Source organism: Eucalyptus grandis, chromosome 8 (assembly GCF_016545825.1).
Source record: "Eucalyptus grandis isolate ANBG69807.140 chromosome 8, ASM1654582v1, whole genome shotgun sequence".
Classification (NCBI taxonomy): domain Eukaryota; kingdom Viridiplantae; phylum Streptophyta; class Magnoliopsida; order Myrtales; family Myrtaceae; genus Eucalyptus; species Eucalyptus grandis.
The window spans coordinates 70,750,253-70,767,302 of record NC_052619.1 but is presented as its reverse complement, the minus strand read 5'-3'; the positions used below and the strand labels follow the sequence as shown (position 1 = coordinate 70,767,302).

General features: G+C 39.8%; 1 protein-coding gene across 1 annotated transcript; it reads left to right on the top strand.

Annotated features, from left to right (window-relative positions):
• The first annotated feature begins 413 nt into the window (after window positions 1-413).
• LOC120286779 (G-type lectin S-receptor-like serine/threonine-protein kinase LECRK3) lies at window positions 414-15,358 on the top strand. The gene is made up of 2 exons (XM_039299276.1): window positions 414-653; window positions 13,114-15,358. Exons 1-2 carry the CDS (start codon window positions 526-528, stop codon window positions 15,302-15,304), a joined length of 2,319 nt encoding a protein of 772 aa, XP_039155210.1. The 5' UTR covers window positions 414-525; the 3' UTR covers window positions 15,305-15,358.
• Window positions 15,359-17,050: the final 1,692 nt, after the last annotated feature.

The window sequence follows — 17,050 nt, the reverse complement described above, 5'->3', positions numbered from 1 at the left end:
ATTTGAGTTAATTATGAATGTTTATTAGAATTTTTTCTTTAAATTATCAAATTTTTGTATCTCTACAAGTACAGAAAACTTTTTTTGAACTTGAAATCCTGGATCCAACAAGTGGATGCTCAATCAAATCACATCAGTTTGACAAAATTGAAGCTTTGCCTTGACAAACAAACGTTGTTCCTTTTCGACCGCAGATTAATAATGAAATCCAAGTCTTCAAGCGCATTGCCGTGCTCCAACACACCTGGAGGTCATAATGAAATCCAAGTCTTCAAGCGCGTTGCCGTGCTTAGCACACTTTGGAAGTCTTGAGATGACCTTGGGCAATTCTTTCTAAAAAGTAGACTTTTCTAGAGTCAAGGTCTCTGTAATAGAGAGAATGACAAAAAAATACACTAGGCACGTTATCTTCCAATCTAGATGCTTAGCTCTATAAAGTACAAGCAAGGAACTGAGTCTTCACACCACAAAACAAGTTCAAACATCAAGACAGTCTCAAGAGCTACATGATCTCGCTTTGCTTTGATGACTGATTCAACCCTCCATTGCATGCGCTTCACTTCTATTGTTGCTCCCCTTCCCATTCTTCTCCCATTTGCATTCATCTTCATAACTGCAACTTCACAGAGACAGACAAACATAAGCCTTGGTGCATATCTTGTTAGACGCAAATTGCGCAATCCCAAGATCTCCATAACCAGAACAAGAACGTAATTGAGTAGAAAGATTAACGCACCTGTTTTGGAATCCATCGAACATAAAGCAGAAGCAGGAAAAAGGATTACCCACATATATCAAGGGGATCCACGCATCAAGACCTTCTCCTCTATTGCCCTCCGTATCACTGGCTCAATGAGGCGGCCCCCCTCACGTGCAACGTTAGGTAAACGCCCCTTAGGTGAGGATACATGTGAGAATTAGGATTAGAGGAGAGACTTGAGCACTATTTATAGAGTTTCCAACCAGTCCCTCTCATTACGGGTCAGGCTCAACTCGGCCCACATTAGCCAACCCATATTAGACTAATTAAGAAACATTCTATCTCACTTTAGACCAACCATGTTTTACGGTAGCCGTAAAAACAGTAAATTACAATATCAATTAATTTAGTCCACATTAGGAAAAACTCTTACATTCTCCCACTTGGACTATATTAATTGAAATCTTGTATGTGCGCACATTTGGTCCGAGATAATTCTTAATAGTCAATCTATCCCATAAAGTCTTAAACACCGAATCATGGCGGTAACTGCATGTATACACACAGCCTTCCATGGTCACGAATGTTCTCAACTTTATTGATATGAATTTAATATGGTAGTGTGGCAAATGGATAACATCTCTCATAGAGAGATCCCATTTGTCAGTCATCATTCTCTTAACTTTAGGCGTCACAAAAACTTGTGCCACTAGAGAATGCTTTATGGTTCCAATGAACCCACATTTGTCTTGTCCTTATGGTTAACCTTTATTTATGTATCACAAGACATATGCACAAGGCTAATAACCGAATGCCCGGATGCCCCTAGCCTTCACTCAAGGTCTATACAATCCCTTGAGACTTTATCAGTATGTATTCAACATAATAACAACACATTCAAAATATTTTATTGAATGCAAAAGTTGATACATATCAAACCGTTACTAAGTGTAACAAACCACATATGTGAACTTTATCAGAGTAAAGCCAAAATAACTCCCACTAAACAACAGTATCCGAAGATACTCCTAGGCCCATGTTAACAATATGTTACTAAAATATACATGGGCGTAGGCCTATAGTTTGTGGATCTGCAACCACATCATCTGTGAAAATATGTTATATCATAAGTCACCTTTCTGTACCGTTTCTTTATGGTCAAAAATATCTGACCACCATATATTTAGACCCCTTGAGACCTCTGTAGTAAATAAATAATACTACAAATTTGTTATCTCAATACAACCGTATGAATCTATACATAAAGTTAAAACGATCAACTCCTTTAATGAGGTTACGGAGCTTAAAAGCCCAAGTAACGCCTAAAAGAATGTTACTAACACTGCTTACATAGTAGAAGATGACATATAACTTTATTTATTGCACTTACTGCTAACATAAATATGTATTATGTTATTGATTGCATGTCATCGAATAGCCAGCAAAGTTTACATTTAAATACCTTACTAACTGCAAGAATTGAACATGTCTACAAATTAGCATATAATCTCTTGTTTTCTTTAAGTACCTTTAAAATCTTCTTGGCAACAACCTAGTGATCATGTCATGGATTTGACTGATATCTTCCTAGAAGTCTCGTCACAAAGACGATATTTAGTCTAGTGCAAATTTGAGTATACATTATACTTTTAAGTGCACTGACACAAGGTATATCATTTAATTAGATTTTCTCAATATTAAGGACAATGTGATTGATTTAGTCCATCACCTTTAACAACAGGAGCAATTCTTGGCTTACAATGATGTATATTGAATATTTCAAATATACAATCAGCAAATATCCTCAGAGAAAATCTTATATAATATGGCAAAAATAATCCTTACAGACCTCAGTACAAAGGATATAAGATGTCTCAAGGTCACAACTTGTAAGAAAAACATCATGTACATAAAGTATGAGAAAAAATAAATTTCCTCCCACTGACTTTGCAGTATATTGAATTACTTTGTTCCCAATTGAACAAAATAACAACACTATGAAACTTTAAGAATATTGTCTGGAAACTTGCTTAAGACCATGAATTAGAACTTTTCAGTCTACATACAAGTTTACATGAATCTGCTGCAAAATCATCCAGTTGCACTATATAGTTTTTGAATCTGTTTAACGTAACTCCAAATAAAAAAGAGTTATTAATGGCACGTTCACTCTGAAAGAATATTTAAAGAAATAATTATTTCTTCACTATAAACTATACACTCCTCTTTCAGAATGAAAACTTTAGTTATCAATTTGGCTTTAAATTCCACAATCTTTCTTTGAAATTCTTGTAATTTTGAATGCCAATTTGCAACTAATGAACTTGTAATCTTTAGACAAGTCAGTAAGTTTCCAAACATGTTTCATAGATTGTATATCGCATTTTATGGCATCTAATCACATACTTAATTGAGGATAAGAAATGACATTTATAAATATGTCATTACATCAACCATATAGTGGATATTGTAATCATGCTCTCACAAATAGACTATATAGTCCGATGGTATAACCGATCATCTTTCCTTAACAAATCTCCTTAATAAAGCTGCAACCACTTCATTCTGCACTTGAGAGGTTTAAGAAATTTCATTATAAACTATATCAAGAATAGTACCTTAAACCTCAACAAGTTTAGTCTATGGTTACAGTAGATTCCATAATTATACGTATAGGTAAAGACAAAAACATAGTAACCTCCATCATACTATTATCTTTAATAATCCGAGAGCTATCCTCTACAATTACGTCAATATTTAGAAACTTTAGAGTATGTGATTCTATAATTCTTTTACCTTCTTTAAGGTCATAAAATCAATACCCCTTTTGTATATGAAAAAATTGATTTCATAATATCAGCCCACAAAAAACCAGATAAATTAGTCTTACTAATCATACTCATCACCATGTTCAATATGGTGCATTTATGCCTTTCGCCTAAATCTTTTTGTCAGAATTTTCAGGTAAAGTAATTAAACTAGCACCCCAGAATCTATCAAGTATTTGACAAATGACCCTTTAAGCTATTTCGCATTGTCATACTTGCCAAAATACTCATTGCCATTGTTAAACCTGACAACCTTTTTAATCATATACGAGATGTATATGGCTCTGATACCAATGAATGGACCTAGACTTAGAACCAGGGAAGGAGAGTAAATTTTCTGCAGGTATGCATCCCACATGGGCGAACCTAGCTCTTCAGGGACGGCCTGTTAGCAGAAAACCACTCGCCCTTTAGTTCAGAGCCTAGAGACACTCAAAAAATGCCAGGATGGAATCGTTTCTAACCTACCCAAGCTGCATTTCTCGAAGGATCCTACCAGGCTGAAGAAGAAGAGGAATTTAGAAATCCATGGAGAGATTTTCACAAAGCACACACTTTACTTCTTGGGACTCGCCCAAAACATTACACCCTCCTTGCCTTATATAGGCAATAAGAGGTCACAAGGACACACATAGGGACCTAGCTCACGGGTCCGGAACAAACGAGGCACCGAAAGGAATTATTCGAACACATATGAACAGTGATTGTACTGTGAACAGTACTTCCCTAGCCTAGTGCTACAGTAAAAGTCAACAATGTTTTGCTACAGTGAAAATGTACGGACTCATCGGTCACGTCCGTCTCGAGCATTGTAGCTACAAACTGAATTATCCGAGTTTTCTTCTAGGAGATGTGCTTCATATTTTTGTTCAAGGGCTTCAAGGTCTTCTGGTGAGAGAATCTGATTCAGCCTTCGTGATGAGGATGCTTGTTCATGGGCCCAATGTGATGCTTCTTCTTCAGCCAAGTTTGTATCTTCATCTTGCTGAAGGTCGACAATCCTTGGCTGAGGCCAGTTGGATGGTTCGCATAAAAGGATGTGTCCATGCTTTGGAATTGTTCGTAGGGGTCCAGGACGAGGTCCTCCAAAGCGTGCATAGGGGTCTTGGGTGGATTGGACAATGTCGTCTTCGTTTGTCATTTCAGGCTCTTGGGACGATGAGGCTTGTCTGTATTGTCCCAGTGCTTCCCTAGCTTCTGGTGCTAGGTCATAATGATCCCATGTACTGTGTGCATTATTCCAAACGTCTTCGGGAATGGTCTTGTTTTCCTGGCATAGGATTCTCTGGAGTTCTCGATATTCTCGTTCACAAATTCGAACAGATCTAGGATAAGATTTATAAATCCGGGATTCTCGGCTGTTCAGGTTAGGTTTATAGGATGTAGTTCCTAATTCCAGAGGTGCATCAAGAATACTGCCATTATTTCTGCAAAAATTCCAAGGGCGTCGGAAAAATAGGATGGTATGGACTTCAGGATCTGGTGTCATGGATCTCAATTCTTTTTCCAAGTCTTGTTTCCAACATGTAGGATGATAGAACCAATTTAGAAATTCTAAAAGATTTCTATCACATTCTTTTTCAACGTTTCTTCCAAGCAAGAATATCCTTGTGAGGTTAGCAATGAATCTTCCGGTTGGGATTTCAAAGGCTATTAGGTACTTATTGGTTAAGTACCATAATAACGTTTTGAGCTGTTCAGAAAATCATCTTCTTTCCAGATAAGAGAATGAATGAATGGATAATTCATGTTTAACCCAAAAGGATAGAGAATCGAACCTCCATTGAACCTGAATAGGTCTGTATGGCTTTGCCACATGAGGTTCTCCAAATTTTCAGCAAGGCTATCGTTCTGGATTTGTTGAATAATCTCTTGGGGATATTTCCAGCTTTGCAAGTCCCTGATGTTCTCAATTTTGTATTTTACTCCATGGTTGAGCATATGGAAAGCTGGCCTTTTGATATACATGTTGATCTCGGCTGGTGCCTTTGGTCTTGATAAGAAATCAGCAAGCACATTCTTCTTTCGGGGAATATGCTTAGTTTCGAAGGAATATTTGAAAACCATTCAGCCCATCGAAGCGGTTGGGAGTTTGGAATCTGTTTTTGTTTAAACTTGGTCATCGAGGGAAAGATGCCATGTCTAATTCTACCGAAAGTGGTGGCCAATGAGGTGGAACTCGAATTTTTGATTCCATTTTTGACTGCTAAGATTTCTTTGAAAGTGGAATGGTAATGCATTTCAGCTTGGGAAAACTTTCCACTTTTATGGGCACGAGAGGAGTCTCTTACCATCGAGTTCTTCAAAAGGACAGCTGCCCAAAAGTATTCATCACCGGCGTCGTTTGGAGAATTCTTTTGCCCGTTGATGGTATTTGTAATGGTGGGAGATTCTGCATAATCTCATTAAGTTCTCACTCTTGCTTTGGTCTGAGTTTTTCCCAAGGTGGGGAATTCTTCTTCAGCATGGTTTGCAAAGGGATCAGAAGTTTCGCAATGTTTGGGACAAAGACCCTGAGATAATTGATTATCCCGAGAAATTGCTGAACTTGCTTTGTTGTGAAATTGTCCTGAGGAAACTTCAATAGTTCTTGAGCTATATGCGACCCTGGGTAGTATGTACCTTTGCTAAGGTGCATACCAAGAAATTCAATCTCTGTCTGGGCAATATTCATCTTCCTTTGAGAAAGCATAATACCATGCTTTTTATAATTTCTGCAAACTTCTCAAGAAGTTGACAATGTGATTTGCTCATCGGGGATCGGTAGAGCGGGATGTCGTCAATGTATACGGCCGCACTTGCTAGAATTGGTTGGAAAATGCGACACATGGCCTTTTGGAAAAGGGATGGTGCTACTTTTAGGCCAAAATGAAGAACTTTCCATTGGAAATGTTGATTCGGGATACAGAATCATGTTTTGGATCTATCATCAGGATGGATGCCCAATTGCCAAAATCCGGCTTTGAGGTCGAATTTGGAATAGATGTGGGCCTTGGTTAGACCACTGAAGAGAGAGTCTCTAGATGGTAAAGGGAATTTATCATCTTGGAGGAAAAGATTGAGAGGTTGATAATTGATTACCAATCTCATTTTTCCTCTGTTCTGCTCGGCACGTTTGTTAACATAAAAGGCTTCACAAGCCCACTGTGAGTCAGAAACTTCAATAAGGCCTTGTTGCAAGAGTTCCGAGCATTCCTTTTGAGCTAGAACTAAATGTTCTGGCTTCATTCCCATGTGGCTCGCCTTGGTTGGGTTTATGTCTTCATTTTTATTAAAAAGAAGACGAACAAAGAACTCTGGGTTTTGCCATAAAGGATGAATGCACTTTTGAGCAAATTCTGCATGGGATTCCGAACAGGATTCCAATAACTTTTGCATAATCGGATCTAGTAGACTCATTTGAATAGAGAAGAGTCTCGGATATTGACAAATTCAGAGAATTGATCTTTATATCTAAGATCTTTTCCAGGAATAATACTAAGTGGGAGATTTGAGTCATAATATCCCACCCAATTATCGATCTTTATTGGGAAGGTTAGATCCAAAAAATTTTGCAGTTATGGAGCACTGTGGGAAGAATTGGATAGTTACAGGAGTAGTTCGACATTTGTGGAGAAAGTATCTCCCGATGCCGAATTGAAGTATCGGACGTAGGAGTCCAGAATTCTGGGTAGAATTTTGGTGTCGTAATTGAACAACTTGCTCCTGTGTCAATGAGAGCAATGACAGTGATAGGTTTGGCAAACTTTGAGGTGAGGATTTTGACTGGGAAGTGTGGACAATGAGTTTGGCTTGAAAATATGTCAAAGTTTGGTTCTGAGGATGATGGTGATATATGAAAAATATCTTCAGATTCTGAGTCTGACTCAGTTTCACTGGAAGTTTGGTAAGAGGGGATGGCACAAAGAGTTTGTTCAGATGGTTCTTCATCAGCGGAGAACAAGGATTCAATATCATCATTCTCAAGAGAAATACCTATTTCGTTTTCAATATGATGGATTAGATGATTCTGACCTTTTCTCGCTTGAGGACAACTTTTGGCGAAATGTCCTTTTTGATTGCAAATGTAGCAACGGTTTGATTTTTTGTGGCTTGTGCGATCCTTTCTTTTGCGTAGGTATCGCCATTTCTTCTTCTTCCGGAAATGCTTGGAGCCATGTTTGGATTTCAAAAGACACCATCTACAGGATCAAGTTCCATCATTATAAGAGATAGGCCAGAACAGATGATGCTCTCAAATCCACTAGAATCTTTTCTAAAGGATTTAGGCACTCAGAAACCCGACTCTGTTATCCAACAACCTGATCCTTTGGAACGGCAGACTTTTTTTGCAGATGTGTCCTAATTTCAATGTCAGACAAGACATAATTTCAAGCAACTAAGGCTTCCTTTATCTTATAGTAGTGCAGTCCGCAGGCAAACCTCTTTTCAAGTGTTCCAGAATGGAACGCTTCATGGACAATAAGCAAATTCAGTTGCTCTTTACTCAAGCAACAAATCATATGTCTACAACTTAAAATTTGAAGCGGTAAAAAACCTCAATGATGACAGAATTACCATTTACAGAAAATGTGACTGAAAAACAAGCAGTATATAATTAGCATCATGTGAGCATTGTGTAACTTGACGTACAAGTACACATTTAGAGAGTTACATGCAAAATCACATAATCACATTTGGGCAGAATACATGACATGCAATTGTACACTCCCCACATGATAAAGGTTATGAGAATATGTTCCAATTCTTCGTAAATTCATCACCTTTGGGCATATGAATCACTAGAATCAGTCACTCCTCCACCACACTATCATGTATCCCTCCATGAACTAATACCTAATCACCTCATTTGGGAGTATGATTACACATTAGACCAGGAGACATCCCAATCATCATACGAGACCGAAATTTCTCAAACTCAATCAAACATGCCACTTTGACGGTCACTACTCAATTGAATCATTGAAATTCTCTCATACCAGGGATATAAACTTTACTCCTCACATACACCATATACATGTGATTTTAACTTTAGTGATAGGGGCAGCATATCACCAAAATAACATATTATGCTAATTACATTGCTTTATTCATTAATAAAAATTAATCATACATATATATATAGCGAACCTGTTTTGACGGATTCTAATGAGATCATTGATTACAGTAACACAAGAAACTTCTCATAACAGAGAATAAAACATCTCTTATGCACCATGATTACATATTACCAGAACAACATAAAAAGAATGCTGATCTAAAATATCTTTCACAAATTAACATCAATAGTAATACAGGGTACACCAAATCAACAAGCACTATTGCTCATGAGTTTCATACGACAAAACATGACTCCAAGGCCAACATCTGATTTATTAGCCAATTTTAAGCAACAAATTATCATTGTAATCAACCAGTGACCTATTAATTGAGTCAAACCAGAGAACCAAATATCTAAAATTTAACAAAAAGTAGATATTATTGCTCTGCATAAATGTTGTCATACTCCTTAACCATAAAAAATATTCAACTTGATAGACATTAATAAGTGACCAGATGAGTTCATGTACAATATGCAGTAACTTAATTGACATGTATTACCCACATTCAGCAGATGTGTTAATCAGTACATCAGTTTGGTCACGAGTCCTTAAGTCGTCTATCATTCAAAGATTACTAGTGTGTAAAAGAGTATACTTGAGTAACAAAAGTTTCATAATCTTTATTATTTCTCATCAGCTCAGTACATAACTCAAATATAATCTCATCTGAATTGTATCGCATTAAGCCAGTTTCAGTTCACAATAAAGTTTGATTTTTATTGATGAATCACACCTTTTTATTATTGATGAATCACGCGCGGCGCGCGTTCGACACCCAGGCGGCGCATGGCCACGCGTGAGGGCGCGTGCGGACTCCTCCGGCGATGCGCCGCCGACCGTCTTGCTCGTCTCGTCGATCCCAGTCTGAATTTGTGATTTAATTTAATTTTTATTGAACAAAAAGTCTCGAAAATCGCAAATTAGGGCAAGATCCGCACTAATTAGGGCTAATCAGTACAAATTAGGGTAGATCCGTACAAATTATGGTAAATCCGTACAAATTAGGGAAAAACCAATTGCGTTCGAGTTCTAGGGTTATGGTTGCTCTGATACCACATGTTAGACGCAAATTGCGCAATCCCAAGATCTCCATAACCAGAACAAGAACGTAATTGAGTAGAAAGATTAACGCACCTGTTTTGGAATCCATCGAACCTAAAGCGGAAGCAGGAAAAAGGATTACCCACATATATCAAGGGGATCCACGCATCAAGTCATTCTCATCTATTGCCCTCCGTATCACTGGCTCTGTCACGCCCCGATCCTCGGGCACGCACACATCCTTCTACTCTTGGTCGATTTTATAATGCGATATCCCAGGACTACGTATCGCCGACCCTTTCATTATTTAAGCACATGCGGAAGCAATTAAAATCCCCAGACAATAAAACGATGGGATAGAAAAGCAGGGCCATATTTTTCATATTGAAATTTATAACCAAACTTTTATACAAACCACAAACCAGAACACTTCACGTCTTTTTATTATAAACTCTATTCACATCAAAATGGAGATATCAAAGAAGATAGGATCTCAATCCATCCAGACCGTACTCAAGGCCCCTCTCAGGACTATCTTCTTCTTCCAAAATCCTTCTACTCAGGTTTCACCTCCGAGTTCTCTTTCTCAGATTCCTCCTCATCAGCTTCTCATTGGGGTCCTGAAATGTTTTTCCCCAAACTGGGATGAGACTACGTCTCAGCGAGTTCTACCCCACTAAGCCCGATTAGTAAACCATTATACTACAAAGCTGCCTAAACACGCACGGGCGAAGACGTACCTTGGCCTCGGATCTCACCTGCAAGTCAGTACAATTCACATACCTTACGTATAGAATCGATACATCTAGCAATTGAAACGCATCACTCAACTCAATAAATCACAAGGGTCCAGATTATAGGGCCAAATCGTTATGACACGTCCCATTCCATGTCACACAATTTTGTCTCATAATCTGGCGCATCAAACTCAACCATCATGCGTTCCAATTGTTAATTACACCCCTCAAGGGTACGGCCAACTCTATTGGCGGTCTTCTAGCATTGCCAGGCGTCGTCTCTCCCCATGAGCACGGCAACGTCTCTCAATTAGACGGCTTCCCCGAAGGGGCATAGGTCCAGAATCCACTGCGACCCGCTACCCTAATGCATGGGTAACCCGAAAAGTGATTTAGTAACGTCCGGCATAATTGCTCGAGACTGGTTCTCTTAACCAACACACGACCACTCAATCTTGGCCCAGGATACTGTGCATTGCACTCAAATGCCTCCATTAAAATAGTGATCCCGGCCTATTTCCTTCGTATTAAAAATATTCTGAAAATAGTCGTGTGTGGGTACACGGTCAATTCGAACCGGAAGACTGATACTTATCTTTTTTAAACCCCACTATTTGATATAGTACTAAAAATCCATTTTCGGTGTTAAAACCCGACACCCGGATTTTCGAATAAATATCAAAATCCACAAATTTCATAATTAAATACCAAGAATCCAATCAGCACTCCATTTGCATAATTTAACACTCAATTGCAGAATTTAACCACGCCATTTACCAATCCATAATTCGGTCTCAATCAATTCCAATCAATTTAGAGTAAATCTCTAAAATATCACAATTTATTTAATTCCATACAACGTAGAGCTCAAATAAATAAACAGACAAGCGCCACGACAATCGCACGGATTTCGTCGTCGGCCATCAAAATCTTAATTTCCAAAAATAATAAATTTATAAATATTAAAAATTCCATTTAGCTCAAAATAACGTCCAATTAAATAAACGGACTTCACCACAGTCATCGGCATAAAATTCCAGTTCCGAACCATCTTAGTTGAATTTTCGGAAAATAAATAAATAATTAATTTAATTCCGAAAAATGATATTTAAATGCCAAAAATCACACTTAGGCCCGAATCGCCAAATTGAAGCCCGATTAGGGGTCGGAAAATTCCCGAGATGCTTCCAATAATTAGTAGACCACGTCTACTTGTTAATTGCGCAATCAATTTATTTAAATCACATCACAATTGACTAATAATTGCTAATTTATTCTAATCTAACAACCTAAACATAATTAATTAAATCTAAACCAACCATAAGCATAATTAGCCAACTAATCCAAGATTAGTGAGATTACTCACCAAATCACCCGCAAATCGGATCAATCCGACGAGGGCGACGCGAGGAACAATAAACCCCAAAGCACGGCTCGGGTTCGGGGCCCGGAAACGGCCCAAAACGGCCCAAGAGCCGGCTGAAAACCCACTTCGTGGGTTGCTGGATTAGCTGCGAAACAGGGGAAAACAGAGATGGTTAGAGGCGGAGAGGGGTCGGGAAAGCAAGAGGCGGTCCGGTGAGGCCACACGGCGGCTCCGGCGGCTTGCTCGGCCACTCACGGTGGCTGGACGAGACGGAACAGGGGCGAGAGACGCACGGGGGAGGCCTGAGCGCGAGGAAACGAGGGCTGGCGGAGCGCGGGCGGCAGGACGACGACGGGTGCGCGGGCGCGGCGCGGGCGGCGGTGCGGCGGCGGGACGAGCTGCGCTGCTTTTGCTCCGAGCTCCTGGTTCGCACGCGAAGAAAAGAAGGAGAAGAAAGAAGCTGGTTCGGTCGAGCGTGCGGGAAGAAGAAGAAAAAGAAAGAGAGAGAGAGAGAGAAGGGATAAGGGTTGACCGGTCAAAAGGGAAGGGAGAGAGAGAATAGGCGGTGGGGGCAATTCGCACGAGGGGGAAGGGAAAAGGGAAAGGAGAGAGAAAGAAAAGAAAAGAGAGAAAAGAAAGAAAAGAAAAGAGAGGGAGAGAGAGAGGAAAAAGAAAAGGAAATGCATAATTCCTTATTTCAATTTTCCTTTTCTTTCTTTTGGCTTCAATTTTCTTCCGATAATTTCTTTATTGAAATTTCTTAATCGTCAATAAATTGACGAGCGACGAGACAAAGATCCTAAAAATAAGAATTATGACGCGCTTAAAATTCGATTCCCAAATCGAGTTGATTTCGTGGTTAAAAATCGATCAAACGTGATTTTAGTCCAATCCAACAAATCGAGTAGCTTTTAGGGATTTTACCGCGAGATACATCCCTTAACGGCTTCATCTAATAAGTTAGTTAACTCGTGAGTGATCACCGAAGAAAAGGACCAAAACACGTTGACGAAAGCGCCCATTTCACTTTATCGAAACGGGGCCGATTTCGGGATGTCACAGCGCTCACCGTTGGCGGCCCCCCTCCCGTGCGGCGTTAGTAAACGCCCTTAGGTGAGGATACATGTGAGATTAGGACAGTGGAGAACAGACTATTTATAAAGTTTTTCCAGTTCCTCTCATTACGGGTCGCCAACTCGGCCCACACTACTAAAACCCATATTGGGACTAATTAAAAAACCTTCTATCTCCCCTTAGACCAACCCCGTTTTTACGGTAGCGTAAAAAACAGTAATTTACAATATCAATTAATTTAGTCCACATTAGGAAAAACTCTTACATCTCTCACCCCTTCCTCCAACAACTCATGGCTCTCACCTTCTGGCCTCTTCAAATTCGGATTCTACCTGACAGACCGTGGTTACTGGGTTGGAGTAACTCTAGGGGGAACCGTGGTTTGGACGGCCAACCGAAACAACCCTCCAGTCCCGAGCAGTTCCACCCTGCTCTTCACCAATGACGGGAGACTCGTCCTGCAGTCCACAGGAGCACAAGATACGCTCGTCGCCAATGCTAGCGAGAAGGCAGTCTTGGCTTCCTTTTCCGATACGGGCAATTTCGTCTTGTATAACTCGAGGGGGGACAAAATATGGCAGAGTTTCCATTCGCCAACCGATACCCTCTTGGCAGGGCAAATCTTATCACCGGGCCAACAGTTGCTTTCGAGCATTTCCGATAGCGACCCATCGACTGGTATCTTTCGTCTTGACATGCAGACAAACGGGAACCTCGTGCAATATCCGGTAGATAGTCCGGTGGGCGAGAACTATTACTGGTCGTCTGAGACCTTTGGACTCAGTAACACTGCAACACTATATCTCGATAATGATGGTTCTCTCTACTTGTTGAACATAACAGGTGAAATTTTAAAGAATATCACCCCTAGTAGGGGACCTCCTAAGGAAGGAATCCTCTATCTTATGAGACTCGATGTAGATGGGATTTTGCGACTGTACTCATACAACGCGACTGGGAAGAACTTGTCCGTGAAATGGTATTCTTCTAATAACAAATGCAGCCCTGGTGGCGTATGCGGGTTCAACATGTTCTGCATGATGATCGATCAGAACGCCGAGTGCGAGTGTCTCCCAGGATTCGTGCCTGTGAACAAGGGCGACCGATATGGCTGCAAGAGGAAGTTCACCGCCCAAACCTGCGAGGAAACAAACCCCCTCCCTGGATACAACATTGAACCGGTCAATAACACCGTGTGGGAGAACACCACCTATGACTCACTGACGTCCTTGACCGAGAAAGAATGTCAAGAAGCATGTCTGCGGGATTGCAATTGCGAAGCTGTGATATACGAAGATGGAAACTGCGGAAAGCAGAGGCTCCCTCTTAGATACGGCAGGAGAGACCCCGACGAGTCGAACACTCTTTATATCAAGGTTGGTGAGACTAGATTAAAAAGACCTTTTGAGAGAGTGATTCCAATCTCGATTGCATCTTCTGTTGCTTTTGCATTAGTCACACTAGCTGTGTCTGGATTCATTGTTTCCAAGTATCGTGCTCGGGTACACGTACCATTTTCCAAGGAGGGAAATACCAGAATAATAGAGAACGTTTCGCTGAAATTATATACCTATGAAGAGCTGAAGAAAGTGACCAAAGATTTTGCCGAACAGATTGGCAAGGGAGCATTTGGCACAGTTTATAAAGGCACGCTGTCCAATGACCTCAAGGTTGTGGCTGTCAAGAAACTAGAGAAGATCGCATCTGATGGGGATACTGAATTCCAAACTGAGGTGAAAATTATTGGGAGGACGCATCATCGGAATCTCGTCAAGCTGCTCGGCTATTGTGTTGATGGACAGCACAGGCTTTTGGTGTACGAGTACATGAGCAATGGATCACTCGCGGATCTGCTTTTTGCGCCAGAAAGACGACCTCGTGGGGATGAGAAGATGGGAATCGCTCGGAACATAGCTAGAGGTCTCCTCTATCTACATGAAGAGTGCGAAACCCAGATCATTCACTGCGATATAAAGCCCCAGAACATACTAATCGACAAGCATAAGCATGCAAAAATATCCGATTTCGGGTTGTCAAAGCTGCTCAAGCCAGATCAAACCAACACCATGACAAGGATTAGAGGAACGCGCGGGTACGTTGCGCCAGAGTGGCACAAGAAACTGCCGGTGACAGTGAAGGCGGATGTTTACAGCTTTGGAATCATGTTGCTGGAGATCATCTGCTGCCGAAGGAGTGTGGATTGGAAGCTCCCCGATGAGGAAGCCGTTCTCGAAGAATGGGTCCACAACTGTTTTCGAGCTGGGGAACTAGAGAAGCTTGTAGATGATGAATTAATGGACAGAAGACAGTTGGAGAGAATGGTTAAAGTGGGTCTCTGGTGCGTCCTGGAAGAGCCATCACTTCGTCCTTCAATGAAGAAGGTGCTTCTGATGCTCGAGGGCACAGTGGACATTCCAATACCTCCTTGTCCTTCTTCGATAATCAGTGCCATCTAAACTCTCCACAGCTGCGCCCCTAGCCATCAGGGACGGCTCTGACATGAGAAATAATGTATTAGATTGCTAATAACAAAGTTATTAATTAATTTTGCGTTGTTTACTCTTTTTTGAGTTAATTATCAGCATTTATTAGATTTTTTAAATTGCCAACTTTTCTTGTCTCCGACAGCCAAAAATAAAAAATAAAAAACTTCGCTTTTATTTGGAATCCTTGATCCACGACTGACTATTGGATGCCCAGTCCAACCACATCATTTTGACACAACTGAAGCTTTGTCTTGATAAATAAATGCGGTTCCCTTTCCACCGCAAATTCTTGGTGAAGTCCAAGTCTTCAAGCACTAAATTTTTGCTTTGCCGTGCTTGACCCACTAGAAGTCATGAGATGACCTTCGCTATCATTAATCCTATTCTTTCTATAAATCCAAAGCTCTATAAAGCACAAACAAAGAGTTGATCCTTCGCATTACAAAACAAGTTCAAACATAAAGATAGGCTCAAGATCTGCATAATCTTACTTTGCTTTGATGGCTGATTCAACCCTCCATTACAGGCGCTTCACTTCTATAATGGCTGCTGTCACAGCCCCAACTCAACAAGAACAGAGACAATGACGTGATCGTCCTTTTATCCAAAGAACATAGTCTCAAATGTAACCATAATTCAATCTAATATCGACATATATGCATTCATATATATTTAATAAAAAGTCATATCGTTATAGTATCAAAGCTTTCTATAATTTATGGAAAATAATATTTACAACTTAAGTTAGCCAACCCAACAACTATTGTCAGACATATTTATAACTCTAACTAACAACTATATCTAGCAACCTCTACTCAATCAAACACAGCTAACTAAATTCATACCCAAGAATTCAACCTCAAAAGTCTCCATGATAGCACTCTCGTTCAATAGGCTGCCGGCCAAGGAACCTAAAACACATCAAAGATGAAACATATTGAGCATTCACTATACGCATTTGAGACACAAAAACATAAGTCATTTACACCAAATCTAGATTGTAACAAACCTTCAAGATCAAAATGAGCCATATATTACTTGAACATAACTATACTCGTAGTAGAAATATCATTTTCATTACTGAAATCAAAGCAAATAATCAGTGGTCTAGTCCACTAATAAATCTCATTAATCATATGTCAATTGTCAATTCTATTGTCCAATCTTGTGCGCAAGAATATAACCATGATCACACATAATACCACGTGACAAAACCAACCAAGATTCCCCCTTGATTAGTTTTCAACTTATATTGTTGATGACTGGTCCACAAAGATATCCTAAAACTAGTATACATAACAACAAATCCCTTAATGGGTTGACAAAGGCACTTAGCATAATCTATCAACCTCAATCTCCAATAACCCACAACCAAAATCAGAAAGCATATTACTACTTTGATTCACAAACTAAATTGTATAATTTTTCACAATTCAATATATATCAAAATACCTTTCATTAATTATAATCATAAATCGTGATCCTTTTCGCGATTTTTTTTTTTTGGTGACTCGGGAACCTCGATACAGTCGGTAACCATTGTAAAAGGTTTCACAAACAATTTACAACCAACTAACTCAAACCATAATCAACAAATACTTTTCCATTTAAAATGAACAAAATGGTAGTAAAATCTCGATCCATATTATGTGCAATAAACATGCCATTTCGGTACTCATAGTATATCTAATCCATATCGCTTACTCAAAGAAGAGA